The 17879-nt window shown below is 37.1% G+C and overlaps 2 protein-coding genes across 2 annotated transcripts; both read right to left on the bottom strand.

Annotated features, from left to right (window-relative positions):
* Positions 1–137: 137 nt before the first annotated feature.
* LOC121298248 (kinesin-like protein KIF3B) lies at positions 138–9159 on the bottom strand. Its single transcript, XM_041225258.1, has 9 exons — positions 8935–9159; positions 5745–7198; positions 4888–4989; positions 4394–4516; positions 4179–4297; positions 3844–3960; positions 3399–3504; positions 2977–3155; positions 138–2788 (listed from the first exon to the last, which is right to left on the bottom strand). Exons 2-9 carry the CDS (start codon positions 7137–7139, stop codon positions 2686–2688), a joined length of 2244 nt encoding a protein of 747 aa, XP_041081192.1. The 5' UTR covers positions 7140–7198; positions 8935–9159; the 3' UTR covers positions 138–2685.
* A 1272-nt stretch (positions 9160–10431) lies between these two features.
* pofut1 (protein O-fucosyltransferase 1) lies at positions 10432–16223 on the bottom strand. The gene is made up of 7 exons (XM_041224113.1): positions 16077–16223; positions 15468–15589; positions 14954–15136; positions 14519–14631; positions 14064–14256; positions 11906–12148; positions 10432–11264 (listed from the first exon to the last, which is right to left on the bottom strand). Exons 1-7 carry the CDS (start codon positions 16216–16218, stop codon positions 11076–11078), a joined length of 1185 nt encoding a protein of 394 aa, XP_041080047.1. The 5' UTR covers positions 16219–16223; the 3' UTR covers positions 10432–11075.
* Between the last annotated feature and the right edge of the window lie 1656 nt (positions 16224–17879).

Genomic DNA, 17879 nt, shown 5'->3' with positions numbered 1-17879 from the left:
CCAAAAAAATATTATACAGCGCTACCTACCGTCAAAAACGCAGTACTGACAAATATTCAGTTACTAACTATATGCGGTTCACCAAATTCAATTAGCTTTTGCAAAAAAAAAAAAAAAAGTTTTTTTTTAAATGCAGTTATAATTAAATAAACAAGAATGCGCTTTGTCTCCCACTTGCAATGCAGTATGGAACGTGGATTTCATTTTTTTCTTTTTTGGCAGTGTAGGTATTGTATGCTTGTGCTGTTTTGTTTTGTTTGGTCTTGTGCTGTGCAGGTATTTTTCTTCCTGTTGTTGGCGAGGATGAGGTTTCATATTGATTGTGTTCAAGCCTTTAACAGTGACATATACGTAAACCATGCTTGTTTTTTCTGTGGTAAACCCAATAATGACATTTGCAAGATACTTGACTTGCTTTATTGTTTATCTTTACAACCTGGAACTTTTATTTAAGTAAACAGAAACGTTTCCTAAAATCATGAGGGTAGTTACCAACCAAAACCAGATATCAATACAAAATAAACCACTTACAGCCAGCATTCACTGCACAAAGTAATGACAACATTACCAAATGCAAAGACACTCTTTCAGTTCCTCTATGAATATGTTTGTAATTACCACATACGTAAATATTACTTAGGAGGCTTCAGTATGTTAACACATACATACAGTACCTTCTTGATAACTGTAAGAATATGTGCAGGTACCAGGTTTTGACCTGGTGCTGTCAGTATGCTTTATTTTTATAGTATTTTATTGTTCTATGGTATTTAAAATACTCAAAATAATTTATAACACATTCTTTATAGTCTAAGAGACATTATTGCACAGAAAGGATTCATTCTCAGACACTTGTTTTTCTTTTGTTTTTAATAAAAAATTAACCAAGGATAGTAAATTCAAAGACAGAAGGGGATCAGCAGTTCCAGCATACAGTTGAATCAGCTGGAAACTGACTTATTGCATTTTTGAATCAGGGACATAGTTAATGCGTGATTCAAACAAACACTTATGTTTATGTGACATTTTTCACAGGATAAGCAAAGGACTCTGGTTTCAGTGCAAGTGACTAATTTTAAAAGTTTTTTTTTTTTTTAAATAGTATTTGAACAAAAATAAGAACTGCAAGTAGTGTTTTTATTTTCAATATTATGCTGTCATGCCCAAAATATTTGTAGACTCATGCTTCGATGTACAAAACAGTGAATTGAGAGAGGTTCATTGAGGATGGGGATAAGTTAGCACCTGTAAGAATCACAGTTCTTTGTCCAGATTATTTATTTTAAATGTACTATTATTTTAGTAAATTAAAATCTACTGATGCTGGACTTGAGTTTTCCAGAATGCTACTGCACCTACATGTATATACAGTAGACTGAAGAAACAAACCTGTAAGAATGACGATAAAGTACAATGGTGCGGTAACTACAAACCTATATAGGCTAAATAAAACTGAATAGGTCATTAACATAGTGAAACGTGTAGTTCAGTGTATTGCAATATAACCCATTTGTGTATTTCTTTCCTAGTACAGTTTGGTACACAGTCAAATGTAAAGCTATCCAAAGTTTTTTTTTAGTTTTTTTTTTAGTGCACTTATGTACAGTTCACCTCCAAAAATTCACATAAAAAATGTATACATAACCTTTAAACAACACATTCCTCAAAAATGCTATTTCTGCAGTAAACAAAAAACAAAAACACAAAATTTGGTTTATCTACATTTATCTTTAAACAGAAAAATTATAATAAATTAAAGCCTATAAATCTGCGTTGTTCAGTCTAAGATTTTTTTTTTTTTTTTTTTTTTTTTAAATACATCTCCTCAGTTTATATGAGGTATCCATTCCATATACACATATACTGTATGTACGTAATAATAGGGGTAATGTCATTTAATAATAATAGCAGCAAGCAGTGGCACTATCCAAGGGTAAAAAGACATAGAATTTTACCCCGTTTTCTACACAACTTCACCCCTGCAACCCATTTACAGATCAGGGGGCTACTTCTGTTTCTGCCATCCAGCCAATCACCTTTTTCACTTGTTGAACCGAAGTAATGGTTGTTATGAAGCTACTGGACCCGTATTACAAGCAGCAAGCTTGGGAATTCAACACCAAACCAGTAGGAGTTACTAAAGCACAACGAGGCAACCCATCACCAGCTAATTTCACCCCTTAACCCTGTGGGAGAGCAAAGGCTAACGCAGCACTCCCTGTGGGTCCCAGCCAAGCCGAACTACTCTTCTGAATTCTGCTTCCAAGCTGTTAACAAGGACAGCCCCGTTTACAAGAAAGAGCAGGGGCAGTGTAACAGGATCAGAGATTTTGTCTACCACTTGCAAGCTTGACGTGGATTTAGAATAAAATACAATGCCAGGCTTCAGTGCATTTCTGTGTTGACCCTGGACATTTTACAGTAGGTATCAACTCCACAGTTTTTATATAAATGTTTTTTCACCTTGCAGGAAAAGTCTCTTTATGTTTATAATTATTTCACTGCAATGATATCAGGAGTTACTACTTAAGAAAACAGTTTTTTTAAAGAGCTGTTTAGGATATAAATGTATATATTATACACACCCCAAACTCAATTTGGGCAAGTTATTCAGTTTTCTGTATGCCCTGCTATTGTTGTGAAAAGTTTCAGCCCCCTCCCTCCCCCACACAAAGAAAAATGTGTTTACTTTGGAACAAGGCCACGAGATTGTGGGTAAAGTGGAGATCCTGAGCTCCCTGGGGATGAAGAGGAAGTGGGGGTGACAGCCTTCTTTCCAGTTTTTGGCCTGATAATTAAAAAAAAAATAATAATAATAATAATAATAATAATAACAACAACAACAACTACAATGAAATGCACATTATGTAGGTAATTCCAATACTATATATGTAATGATTGGACATTCTGGTTGTGACAGATATTTAGTAAGTAAGCCAATGAACACAAGGAAATAAATATATATTTATGTCTCACCTGGACTTTGATTTTTTGTTGCCAAAACTTTCAAAAGTTGAGGCATCAACCTGAATTTCATCTTCATCCTGCAGAGCAGCTTCCAGCGCCGCGGCCACCTTCGGGGCAATTGCCGGCTCTTCATACTCCCTGGTGGTACGGCTGGGCATATCCAGCTCTAACAGCAGGATATTTTCTGCCTGAGAGAGAAATGGACTGTGTTTTTTACCATGGCCTATGTCTCCTTTATTGTTGTAGAAAGAAAAAAGATTGATTACATTGGAAGGATGGGTCACCACAATCATGTATTTAAGAATTTTTGGTTTCATTTCTTTATTTAAAACACCTTTTGACTTTGAAGTTCCAGAATTTAGAACCCACTTTCTGTACATTAAGATTCCGCTTCAGACATTCTAAGACCGTGAATAGCAACTCATCCTTACCCTATATCTAGCCTCAGGTCTCATCATCATTGTCATTCGGGCATGCTGGCTCAGGGGCCTTTTGTATCCCACAGCAGAGACAGGTCTCGTCATCATCTGTTGATTGCTAAGAGAAAGTTCAGGTTAGACACATAATCATTTTATACTGAGCTATGAAATAATTGCAAACTACTGTAGGTTGATATGCTACTGTAGGTAAATAAAACCACAGTCCATAGTTACACACGCATGTTTTTACAACCAACATCGCTCAATGGCAGAGCACACAACAAGAAGCGTGTGCCTTGGTTAAAAAAAAAAACACAATGGTAAAAGGGTAATTAGTGACTTTTAGAAGGTCAATATGAGTGCTGAGTTTTCCCAGGTACAGGTCCATAGATATATTTGCAAAACCGCTTTGTCATCTAACTATTAAATAATGAAGGGACTGGTTTTTCAAACTTACTCTTCAATGCGAGTTATGGGGTGCAATTTCCATCGATCCTCCTCCTCATCAAAAAATGCCCTGTTTGTGATCTTACTCTTCTCTTGCATTGGGATGAAGTTCTCGATTATAAGGTGCCTGAAATACACAGGGTTATTAACATTAAACTGTTGCTCGCCCCTGTTTATGTTTCCTCATTATTTTAAAACAACTTACCAACCAAATCAGAATATTTCGTGGATGTGGTCAATAACTTCTATGGCATGTAAAATTTCAGCCCTCCCCCCACACCATTTAACCTTCTGTCTAGGCATTATTAAAACAATGACAATTGACCCATCTTTCCAGTTACATACTTCAGTTTGAGTTCCCTGGTGAGCTCATTCTGCGTTTGTTCCAGTTCTTGTCTCTCTTTAATGTGTTCTTCCTGTAGATCGTGGATCTCTACTTTTACTGCCTGCAGCTTAGCAAACAGCTGCGAGAAGAATCAGAAAAACTACTGTAAGCAATATATATATAAACCACACTACTGTCCTATTGATAGTTTAACATGTTCACTTGGCACCCATACCTTTTTTAGCTTCTTGGTTTTTATGTCGACCTCTTGTTGTAGAGAACTGTAGGTCTCTTTCAGTTCCAGGGTCCCTTCATCACGACAATCCATCTGCTGCTGTATCTCCCGCTCTCGTCGTTTCTGTTCACAAACACGTAAGAAAAGTTCTGCGAATTCACTTTAAGAGCACATTACTCTGTATCATGTGAAATTGAGTGAAGAAAACTGTAGGCATCTCTGACAAAACACACTTTTCCAGTTAAATATTTTGCAATGGCGAATACATTGCAAAATAGCAAAGTCATCAGAATTCAAAATTAGTTGAGTGCCCAGATGAAAAACAAACATGATCAATATGCATATGGATGAAATGGGCCCTATAACATGGGCCATTAATAACACCACAATTAGGATTCCGTACTGCTGTACCAATACATTTCTAACTATATTAAAACAGCAAAGGAACCTTTTCTGAGAAATGTTTATCTAGAGATTAACAGATTTTTTTTTACCTGCTCTGCAATTTCTTGTCGTTTCTGCTCCAGTACTTTTTGTTGTTCATTTGTATGATCAACAATATTTTTACCTCCAACAAGTAACTTACTCTCCATAGCCTAAAGAAAATATAAAAAAGACAGATCACTAGAAATATTCTGATATTGTTTCTTGTTTTTTTTTTTTTTTAATAGAAGCTTATAAGTTTGATCTGCTACAGTATCTGTTTGCTATCCTAATTAATATGTACCAATTCACAATTTATATTAAAAAGATTGTTTGAGAGTATGTACTGTATATCTAGGCTATATCAAGTGTAATGAAGTACAGACTATGTTACAGAGGAAGCACAAAGGGTTTTGCAATTATTAGCTTAAGAACAGAACTCACCAACATCGATGATACTAAAAAGTAATGTGTTGCTATTTCAGCTCTCTGGAAACATACAAAATGAGCCACACAACTTTATATAACTTCTAATGAAAGTAAAAAAAAAAAGGTACAACCAGGGAATTAGGAACATTTATGCTTTGAAACGGCCTACATTTAATCAGGGTAGAAAGTGCCTCAAGTCATGAAATGCATATTCTGTTACGAAATAAAATCACCGCCAAATAGTGCATCAAATGACTCGGTGCTTCCACCCTCTTACAGTGGCACGTGATTACATTTTTAATTCAACGCATCCATGAAAGGAGGTTAATTTAGATGCACAATCTGCTGAGAGTTCCTCAGCAACATGTTATATTAGCTAGATACAAGATGAGACTGAAAGGCAAATTCACCAGGCTTCCCAGTTTTATTTGCTTTGACTTACAGCTTAAAAAAAAAAAAAAACACATTCTAAAACTATACACTTCTCTCCCTCCCTCACCTTCACTTTGGATGACAGCATCTCACTGGCTTCCTTTTCTCTTTTCAAGTCTTCCATCTTTCTCTCCTTCTCCTTCAGCAGCTTCAGTTTCTCCTCTGCCACCAAGCTGTGGTCCTCCTGGATGGCCTTCCTCTCCTTTTCAAGCTTTTCTTGCTGCTCTCGCCAGTAATCCGAGTCATCCTTGTCATCTACTTCCACCTCATCATCATCCTCTTCATCCAGCTCCTCTCCTCCCTCCCCCACCTGCCTCCGCTGGCTCTTCTTACTCCTCTTCCCCGATCTCTTCTCCAGCTGAGCCTTCAAGCGAGCTATCTCTTCCTGAAACTCTCGCAACAGGGCATCTTTGGGGTCCTCATTCACTTTGGGTTTGTTCTTGATGTTTTTAGCCCGGTTGGCATAGCGCAATGTTGTTAGGGTCTCTTCGACATTGTAAGAGGCTGGGCCAACATTGGCAACCATGACTGTTCTGGCATTGCCTCCCAAGGAGTCCTGAAGCAAACGGGTTAGTTTGGAATCGCGGTAAGGGATGTGTGTGCTCTTGCCATCCACAAGGGCAGAGATCACATTTCCCAAAGCTGAAAGGGACAAGTTAATCTTAGTTGCTTCCTTTAACCTTTCCCCCTGGGCTCCTGTTTTGGTTTGACGTTCACTGCCCGCGAGGTCTACCAGGTTCAGTTTTCCTACCCTAATGTGATTCTCTCCGTCAAGTCCCAATTCGCTGCACTCAATGGTTATCAAAAAAATAGCATGTGATCGAGAACTATGCTCATTCATGTTGGTGGCTCCCACTGACCGGTTCTGATTGCCAACATTCATGACATGCTCGATTTCTTTAACGCTTTTGGTAACGAAGGACGACAAGTCTTTTACATAAACACCGGTATCAGGTCTTTCTTTAAGCTCCAGTCTTTTGGCTTGGTCTTTTGATAACAAGTCTCTAATCTCCTCTTGATAAATTTCCAAATACGAAGCTCTAACAAGGTACTGTTGGTTCTGGGACCTGGAAATGTGTGTGAATATATGCTCAAATGAATTAGGGATGACTCCTTTCTTTTCCGGGTCATTGCGGACCCCCTCCATTGTGTATGTTTTCCCAGTACCCGTCTGGCCATATGCAAATATAGTGCCATTAAAACCCAGAAGGACAGAATCTACCAGAGGCCGGAATGTCTCATCGTACAGTTCCAACTGCTTAGAATTCCAGTCATACACAGAATCAAAAGTGAAGGTCTTGGGCAGCTCATTGGGCATCCCCCTAGGATTCTTCACGGAGATCTGTCCTAATTTCACATCAACAGAAACTACTCTATCAAATCTAGCAGAAGTCTCTTTCTCATTCATTGGCCGGCATCTGACAACCACCTTCACTGTCTCTGCACTTTTCATTTTGGACATTTTGCCAAATAGTGCTTCTTGGGTTTTATTTCTCAGTGATTGTTGTTCGATTTCAAAACCTAAAAAAAAAAAAAAATCATAAAACAAATGGTTAGTGTATCCTGCATGAGCAATATCTAAACAAAAAAAACCCCATAAAATCATTGCCTTCAGTACAGTATGCAGCTTTCAGAATTGGAATACCAACAGGAGCCTTGGTTGACGCTACCTACATAAGAATTTATTAGACCACGACCTTTTGATATCAGCCAATTTAATTTAAAAAAAATAAAAAAAACAGATTTGTACCAACAGATTTCCAACTGCTTGCTCACAGTCAATTGGATGTGATGACTTACCAAAAAAAAAAAAAAAGTTTTAAAAACAAAAATGAAAAATGTGCCATCTGTTACTGAAAAAAAATATTCAGCAGTGCAAAGACAGATGTAATAGTCTTATTAGAATCATACTTTATTGATGGGTTGAGGAATGCCGTGAAACTGCCTCAAGAAGAACCCATTAGCTTGCATTATCAATAATACATAGTTTTCTTACTTATGGTTGTCACATAAACACTCTACCGGAAAGAAAACATCTTTACAAAGAATCCCAAAGGGCTTTTCAAACACCAACTGTCTCTACTGAACAAGAACCCTCTAATGCCCAAGACCCGATTAAAAGAGAAATAACAGTGGCTCGCAAATCAAAAATTACCTTACAGTATTTTGGAAATTTTATTTATTATATATATATATATATATATATATATATATATATATATATATATATATATATATATATATATATCATCAATCATGTGAATAAATGTACCAATGATTACAATTAAAATTAAAATTAAAATAAAACCAATATACTAAAGCAATGACAAGAAACTGAGCATTTGTGTCAGCATTGTTTGGCCCACAACACCCTGTTTATCACCACTAGAATGTATACTGGTGTAATAACTGACTGGTCAGTCGATTGAATGGCTGTCTGATTACCTGGTCTGTTGACTTTGAATACACTAGTTCAGGGGTAGGCTTTCCAATTAAACATAAGAGATCCTTCATTCTTAAATTCTCATTTAAGGTTTCAGCAGCGTATTGTGATAACAAATCTGAACCCTGCATATACAACGCAGTTCACATTTTAATGATGTTTTAACACAATAAAAGTGTTTACTAATTTAACAAATGTGTGTGTGTCCGCGTAGAAAAACAATACAGCACAAACTGACTACTCACATTGTCATCGGCTGTAAATGTTGGTATACCTTCGAGAATACTGAACACTAACAAAGACATTTGCCGTACACTATTCGATACTATATATCTGATCAAAAGCGATCAAAATCAATGAAAAATAATTTGTGTTGAGCATGTAATTATTGTACGATAACGCATAAGTGACTAAATAATAAAACGCTGTCAGCCAAGATTCACAATTATTTGTTGACCATTGTCAAAATGTAGTGTAATAAATATGTAGAACGTTAAATACCCACACGAAAAATACATAATATACATAATAAACATTACTTCGTTCTACGACAACATAATATTATTTTACACAAGCATCCCCTCTGCGAGATGCCCTTACTACAAACAAGACAGACAAAAATGAATCAGAAAAATTTACCTCAGCAACCTACCCAAGCGGCCTAGCAACGGCAAAACAAATTCATTTTGTGAAAAAACAAAACAGGGCCAATCACTCTCAAAACTGTCAACGAGATTATAACCCAATGACATTGTTTTTAAAAAACGTCAACCATCAATAAAACAGAGATAGCAACGTTTTAATTTGGCGTTACCTGCCGTTTGAACTCTCTCTGCCGTCAGCCATTACTGAACACACCGCCTCTACTGTCCCGGATTGAAAGCATCAACTTCCTTAGAGACCAACTGATTTGAACTGAACCTAATGAAATCAGAGGTCGGCTGAAGCTGTTAGTTATATCTGCACCACAAACCTATTTACACAGCAGTGGTGCCGATGTATTACTATTCAAAACAAAAGTTACACACGCCAACCACAAACTGCTGAAAACAAGAGTCAATAGATTTTTTTTTTTTTGTTCAATTTTGGCATTAGATTGCTTTGTGAAAAAAAGTCATTTTAAAACAAATGTGCAATTTGAACTATTTGAACGCAAATTGTAGCTCAAACTCATTACATGATTCACATAGTAGGCTATTATGGATGGCTGGACGGAATTTATCCAATGAAGAATCTAAACCACATTTAAACTAAAGACAGATCCACACGTCCATTTTCAGAATAGCGTACAATATTGATTACGTTTAACATCAATTTATTTAATCGGGTTTGTATTTCTTCCAGGTTCTGTTTATCCACAAATTAAATCTTTTGATATGTTTATGGCGTTAATGTCAATCTGCTGTGTTTTTTTTTTGTTTTTTTTTTTCTGTTTATTCTTACATGCCATTATTGTTGTTACATATTGTTATTATAAGCTATGCCCACACTGTATTATAGATGCCTGTGTTTCCAAGTTTGTCTGAGTTAACTCCTAAAAATGATACAAACAAAACAAAACAAAAAAATAAAAATGTATACCCCCCCCCCCCCCCCCCCTTAAGACGTTCCAAACTACTGACATTTTAGTAGGAAATACAAAATTCTGTGGTGACTGTCAACACTGTACAGTTTTATTGAGTATACTGTAATATTAACACAGTTTCAATGTGTAGTTTTAACATTTTTAATTATTGAAACAGATTTATCAAAATAGGAATAAAAAAAAGCTATTTATTCTAAATAAATCCTTAATTTTTAAGACAAGACTAAAAATAGTGTGTCAACGGTTCTGTTCTGATTTTTTACACACCACACACACATATATATAGTATATATATAGATATATATATATATAAGGATACGAGATTAGGACTCTCCCAAATATGTGCCCTATCCATTAGGTCCATTCACTCAGTTCCTTGGTGTGACCACAACGCATTACACTGCATTTGCAACCTCTTTGTAGACATTATCAGATTTCAACCTAAATAAGACAACCATCCCTGTGAAAAAATAAACCCTTTATGCTACCCATAGCGCAAACACATTGGGGTGCACTACATTGAGGATTTAACAGCTGAATGTGGCTTTTATTTGGACAGACTAAAGAGTGCCAAATCATTCACAAAGTGGGGTAAACATTATTGTAGTAGTGCAACTATTAGTAGCAGGAAGACTGGTTTTCATACATCGATACGCCTTACACCTCTCAGAAAGGTTTCCAACTCCACTGAAAAGTGCTATCTCTTCAGACGGTTTGTTGTAAGCCTTTTAAAGCACAGCTGTAGGATATATAAAAAAATACTTTGAATAAAATGTAGCTGCTTCAGAATAAAAAGTCTGAAAAAGTCAGTGGACATAAAATGCACCTACCTCCTAAGTTTTTCTTCTCTATGGTTAAGATCAGATAAAGTTCACAGTAAAACCCGGCATGGCACAAACTGCTATGCATGTGATGGTTGGGATGTCATTTAATTCTGGCTATTTCTGTTTTTTTCAACTGATTTCAATCCTTACTGGCAACCTTCCTGCCAATTCCCATTTTGCACAATAAAGAGGAGATGTTACAATTGGAAAAGTGGTCTTGTTGGCAGAATATTGCTTAAACCTAACAGATCGCTTCACTAGGAACTACACTAGGAACACTTCTATCTGTTTTATGTTCTTGTGAAAATGAAAAATCCCATCAGATGCAAGATAATACAGTTGTTACTCTTTATAGACGGCAAACGTGTTTTCTAGTCTTTAAAAAAAAAAAAAAAAAGACATCTACTGCAATAGTACATTTTCATTTTGTTTCTTTGCAAAAATATAAACTACAAACTAATTCTACTTCAGACTGATGTTACATATTTTGTTCTTCCCTGTTAATACTTCCTTTTAATTGACCGTCCCTGACACAGGTTAAAAGTTCTAAAGTTCATCCTTTTTCTTTGCAGGGTAATCCATTCCAAAGAAGGAAGACGGCTTGCCGTGAACGTCCCTTTCTCGCTTCACAAAGGCAGTGAAGGAGGAGGCACAGTTCCCAATGAAGTGATCAGCCTGCCCCAGGATATACAGGTCCACGTGGGCCACCTCTGGCTGCAGACTCACGACTTTAACCTTAAAAAACAGAACAGAATCTGGGTTAGACAAAGCGTGAGGACCTGATGCACTGTAACCATGTAGGTTGGAGTTTTATTCCTGCCATCTAATAAAGTTGAGGGCTAGCACATTGTTTCACCAACACCTTCAAATATTTATACAGGTCAGTTCAATCAGATTGCATATCCCGTCGTCTTCCCTGCTCTGGATTCATAAGATTTAAAAAGGGATCAAATGTGAATCCAAATAAACTTGTAACCTTTGCACGGAGATGAATGAGCAGAGCTAAAGTAAATGTCTATAGCAAAAAGAACATGCAAATTAGATGGATACACACACTCCCAACACCTCAAATTATCAATGCATTTCCTGTCTCATGCTGTAAAACACAAGACCTTTCACCTTTAGGACTACTTCTTTTGCACCACAGCTTGTATTTTGAACGCCCACTGCAGAAGCATGTCACAATACTGTATAGCTGGACACCTGAAATAAAACACCATCAGCCTCAGTTGTCTTTCTTTTGTGGGGTCATCAATATTTAGGTACATAATGTTTTGACACCCAGATTGCCACAATCTAATTTTGCAGCATAAACATCCTAATACTTTCTGTAACCCAGGTATTTGAAAACCTAGCTAATACTGCGATGAACTCACCTTTCCCTTGAACAGTTGCTCGATCTCCTTGCTGTGGGATTCAGAGTCGGTTGCGATGTAGACAGACTTGCCGTTGATCTTCTTCACCCAGAGTTTGAGGGCTCGCTGGATCTCTTTCAGGTCTGGCAGGCACATGTTCTTGGTGAGAGGGGCTGCGGTGTTCCGGTTATACCCGACACACTGCGGCGATGCCATGAAGTGAGGTCCTGTTTTGTCATCCTTCAACAGCTCACAGGCCTTTTGCTGTCACAAAGAAAAACCTGCTCATAACTCCTGTATCCAGTAATCTCCTGTGGTCTACCCTCCTCCACCTCACTGCTCAAACCTCATTAAAACTGACCGCTACTTCAAAATTACCCACAAGATGTAGAAGATACCATGACTAATGACTCACAGAAAGGTCACCAAAGAATGTAGTTTTAGCAACATCAACATACACAAGAGCTTTTTAATAGTACACCAAAACCAACAACATAAAGACTATTGCTTTTGACTACGGACAAGTTTAAATGTTACTTTAGAGTACAAAACTTACAGTACATACTTCAGACTCCGACAATTTTGGGTCGGAGTCAAGGGTTTCCAACCCTGTGCGACAAGTCATAATGTTTACAATCTCGAGAGGTGCAACTTTTGTGGAAAGGCGTAGACTCAACAGATCGTCAAGCCTTTCACCTGTCATTCTAAAATACCTCTCACTATCACATACCCGCATCTCTCTAATTAATGTTTAAAATTCTCCCATTCGGGTTCTCTATTTGTTGAGAGGACGGATGTGCCAATGACATAAGCATCCAAAGTGTTTTAGAATTTTCACATCCTAGCCTTGTATTTAATGTACTATACATTGTTTTTCACTCTATTGCATTATGCATTGTTTTTTTTACTGTATCTTGTAAGGCGCTTTGTGATGGTGGTCCATGGTGAAAGGCGCCATAAAATAAAGATTAATTGATTGAATGATGTTACTTTTGAGTTATTTTTTTATACCTCTTGTATAGAGGCACAAACAGCACATCTACTTAAATGTCAATGTATCCAATTTTGCGAATGCAGTCTGTATTGTATCTGTAGTACAAACAGCTGTGACCACTATGCGCAGTCAAAAGGGCTGCGACACGATGCGTCCTTCGTTCAGCAAATAGTGAAGCTGCACAGCGTTCTGAAACAGCATATTGTAAAGAAGCCTCTGTAAGTCAGTAAACTTCTGTTCTCTGATGCATCTGTTCTTCTGTCTACAGAAAGCAGCTCACTCACAATTTTTTGCTATTTTAGAGGTCACCCGTTTATATGCTCGATCGCTCAGCTATCTCATTTGCTGACCTACGTAGCTACACGAAAACGCTGCACGCATACGAAACCAAACAATTTACAGATCATTGCATATTTGTATTTTCAGTGCATGACATACTGCATTTTAAGGAAATAAATGAAGGGCTGAATCAAATGTATTTTTACATCCATTGCCAAGATTTCACTGACTTTATACAAATTCATGATTTTTATCACCTCCGTGACAAAATCGTAGCCTTAAATCATGAGGTGTCAGATGATCACGCAGTTATACATGCTACAGACTTGAAAGCATTACCAGAAAGTGCTACTGGCTGTAACCCTATGTTGCACAGGTTCAGAAATGGTCAAATATGATTAAATCATACCTGAAAGTTATAGTATCATGTATACTGGATTATGCACCCTCTGGCCCACCAAATTGAATGTCCCATATATGTTACTACTAGCTGTGTAATAGTTGTCATAATCCAGTATACAGGACAGGAGCATTCAAATATCTTACTCCACAATTCAAATGTTACTGGCTCCAGGGTGAACAGAAATTGTAAATTAGTGTTTTGATACATTTATCTATGTAGCCGAGACATGATTTTGCTTTGGCCGATGCTCCTAAAATGTGTTGTTTTTTTTGTAATTTGATTAATTTGCTTGTATTGGTTGTGTTCACTTGAATGTGTTGTGTTTGTATAACATGCCTCCTTCTTGACCAGGTCTCCCTCGAAAAAGAGATTTTAATCTCAATGGGACTTTCCTGGGTATATTACTTTGTTTTTATATTAGTATTATGAGTATAATTCCATATTTGTTTTATTGAAAACTGCAATTTCCCACTGCATCCCACAGTCTCTGCCAGGGAGCTTACCCAATCAGAGCCGATCCTTAGATGGATCCCAACGTATGGCCGGATAAGCAGGGAGTCGATATAGCCCTCTCCTTCCTGAACCATGTGGTCAGCCCACACCATGTAGCGCTGCAGGGGCACATTCTCCTCCAGGACTGGGAACTGAGCTGGGGCTCCGGGCAGAGCTAGGACCGGGTGCTCTGAAGGGGGAAACCTAGATGTGGAGAGAGATTCTGGAATCTTTCAAGGGTTAAATTGCAGGTGAGAGCAGCCCTGATAGTTAGATGTTATATCTTCAGGTAACACAGTGGCTTTTAATACTGTCCCAGCCAACCAAAAAATAAAGAACCCCCAGATAGAACAGAACAACAATGCATATCAAGAATTCTACCCCACACCATGGAGTCTTGTGTTCCTGTGAGCTCGGACGATGGGAGTAGGAGATGAAAGGCAGCCAGAGTTACTGATATACTTGCTTTTTAGTCCACTGTTGCTTGTAGTAAGTAGAAAAGGAAATGCCTGGAAAGAACACAGACTTGTCAAAGTCCACATCAAACTGGTCCCAGAATGGACCAAATGGATTCCCCTCCTGCAACAAGGAAACAATAACAATTTAAAACATCATATAATAATTATAATATACCCTGTGGATATTTTTGAACAAAGGTACATTGGAAAGCATAACTACTAGCGTTACAAAAGTGGTGCAGTACCACCAAATATCCTCTAGGTGACAGTCTTATGTTACTACCTTATTTGGACTTAAATAATGAAATACAGTAGAGACTTTGTGTTAGAGATCCATTTTTTTCATACTTTTGGTACAAAAGGGGCCAGATTATATTTTCAAGAGGCTGTATCACTGGAGAGTAGGCTGATCACTCTGATATGCTCTTTGCTATTTTCTTCACCTTCATGGGGCAGCTCTTTTTGTCAGGGCTCCTTTTGGCTGCTGCATCATAACAGTAAGCTACTCGCTCGCCAGGGGGCCAGTGAGTGGGGGCCAGCGTCCGCATGAACTCCTCCATACTAATGACCCGGTGATACTGAAGCAGGGGCTCCAGCTGGAAGAACTCGCTGTAGGGAACGTGCATCTGTGGAGACACACAAAGCTAATGCACCTTCTACTGTTAACACAGTCAACTGCATCAATACAAACTTAAGACAGTTTTGCAGATTCCTAAACACAGCATTCAGAACTGGTACAGTGTTTTATTTTTTCTTTCCATGTGCGGGTAGGTATACAAATACAATGACTTATTATTTGAGTTTTTTCAATTTACTGTATATGATGAAATTACATTAAACAGTGTCGCATCCTCGTATTCTTCATTTGACACTACTGCTCAAATTGTAAGTGATATTATTTATCACCTAATATAAATAAAACGGCTCTGAATACACACGAGGTTTAGACCATCTTACATTAGTGAAAGGCGGCGTGTGGTGTCTGTATATAATCCACGGCGGGACAGCCAGCGTCCGGTTCAACATCTTTGCAAACGCCAAGGAACCCAAGAAATGATCCGCCTGATTTCCAAATCGCCCTGTAAAAATAAATAAATAAATAAATTAGGAGATCTGACTGAGTGGACATTGCAACGGTATCCCAGTAGCACAATGCAATAAATCATAATGAACCACAAAACTGTGACTTAGCCCAGGCAAATATGCCAAATCCCCACAGAAAACACAAACCACATGCTGTATCCCAGCATTATTACACAAATGATAATAACAATACATATTGTTAGTCCACTGTGCAAAACATAACATACAACACAAAATACTACACATATCGTAAATATAAAGAAACTACTATGTGTTTATAATTACTGTGGCCCAGGTTTAATAAACTTTTGCTCCAATCCTCTCAATAAAATAAAATAAAATAAAACCTTTGCACTGGAGTCAAAGCTTAGTAAATCTATCTCACTACTTCTTGCCGTCATTCTCATAAGCTTCGTCTGCCCGTAAGTGCACAAACTATGAGAACAATATTACAACTTTACAAAATAAAAATTAAATACTCACCCATGCACGGGCAGTACAGCACGTACCCACTCTCATCCCAGACAATTCCAGCAGCAGCCGAAATGAAACACAACTGTAATAAACTCGACATACAAAAAATAATCTTAGCTAACAGTTTCATTGTCGTTCTGTCAGCAGCCATTGCTAACCTCCCACAATTCTGTGCGCGAGTCAGATGTTAACTGTTAGTGCGCCAGCAATCTGCAATAACGCTGCGGTTGAAGATTATTAAATTTTTTTCAACTTTACACTTTTATTTGAGTCTATATTTGGTTATACCCTTTATAACAATACCCATTTTTCCAAATGCAATTAAAGCTAACAAACCGTTTCCTATGGAGTTGATAATGTCTAAGTAAACATCAGAATTCAACCTCACACTAGATTTGCTTGTGCAGTGCACGGCTGCATTTGCAAAAAGGTGAATATTTTTAAAAAACAGCACTTTGAGTTATACTTTTGAAACACTAGTAGAAGTATTTTTACAAATACAAAGTTGCATTTTTTTAACATGTATTTACAAGGAGTGGTGCATACTTCAATCTGTATAGCACTAATCTTGTGCTTCCTAATGTTACCTTAGGTAAGGTCTTTCTAGACTCTAGTGCTAATCAGGGTCTGCAAAATCAGGTAAGAGTGACCCACATTGTTTTCATATATGATGGTTATTAAACTGTACAGTATAGTTGTTTTCCAGAAAATGCCTAACATTCCAGTACACATAATGCAGTACACATCAGATACATTTTAAGATTTTAAGAATGACATGAAGTTTATTTAATATGTTTTAAATATAGTTGGTTTGGATGAAAATGTTCTGGGCTATTGTTATAGAAACCAATGACAACCTAGGATCGTTTTGTGAATATCAAATTTTATTTAACCCATTAAAACTGTTTTGCGTTCAAGCTAATGAATATCTAAAAGATAACTTTGAAGAAAACATTACAATATTCTTGATCTGAAAATCTGAAAACTGCAATGGTTTTGTGTGTTTTTCAACAGTTTTTCCAGAACACAATACTTTCTCATAATCATTCATGTAAGTGTCAATTTCCTATGTGTTTTTATACCACTGTAAATGGTTCCTTGATGGCAAATGAAAGTAAAAGCTATGTCATCAGTATTTATAGCTGCTACAGAAGGAACAGCATGTTGTATTTGTTGGTAAGCCAGCTGACTAGTAACCAGCTCTTCATTCTTCTCTAAACCAGCAATCTCCAAGGTTAATTGCTCTCATAAAACCCTACTTTTACTCCAACCATTTAACTGGTAGCCAGTACAGTTAGCAAGCATGTGTTGGGTGTTTTCTGCCCTGCCTGTGTCTGAGTGGTATTATTCACATGAAAACAACCAAAAAGGCATGCTATAGAAAGGATACTCTGATTATTTTACTTAGAGAGAATTCACATAACGTGCAATCAATCTTGTTGAAATGATAATTGTAACTCGTGGAATGCTGGGATTCTTTTTGTGTTTGTTATTTGTACAGAAGTGATTAATTTGAGGTATTAATTGCACGGAATTGATTTCACATGTTTGGACTAAACTACAAAATTGCAAGTGAAACAATAAAATAAGGCAGATGGAAAATGTGCCATTGCTATTTGATAAATACACAGAACCATAAATTAGTGTGAAAGTAAATTTGACAAGCAATTATATTTTTTTTTCTGAGAAATATGCTGATTCTAACAAAGTTTTACAAATAAAACATCTGTAACCCTCTGCAATGGCCATAATGTTTTGTTTTTGTATTTAAACATGTTGTAGATCTACATATCTAACCAAAGCACAACTATG

The sequence above is a fragment of the Polyodon spathula genome, chromosome 23 (assembly GCF_017654505.1).
Source record: "Polyodon spathula isolate WHYD16114869_AA chromosome 23, ASM1765450v1, whole genome shotgun sequence".
NCBI classification, from domain to species: domain Eukaryota; kingdom Metazoa; phylum Chordata; class Actinopteri; order Acipenseriformes; family Polyodontidae; genus Polyodon; species Polyodon spathula.
This window is presented reverse-complemented; position numbering and strand designations above follow the sequence as displayed.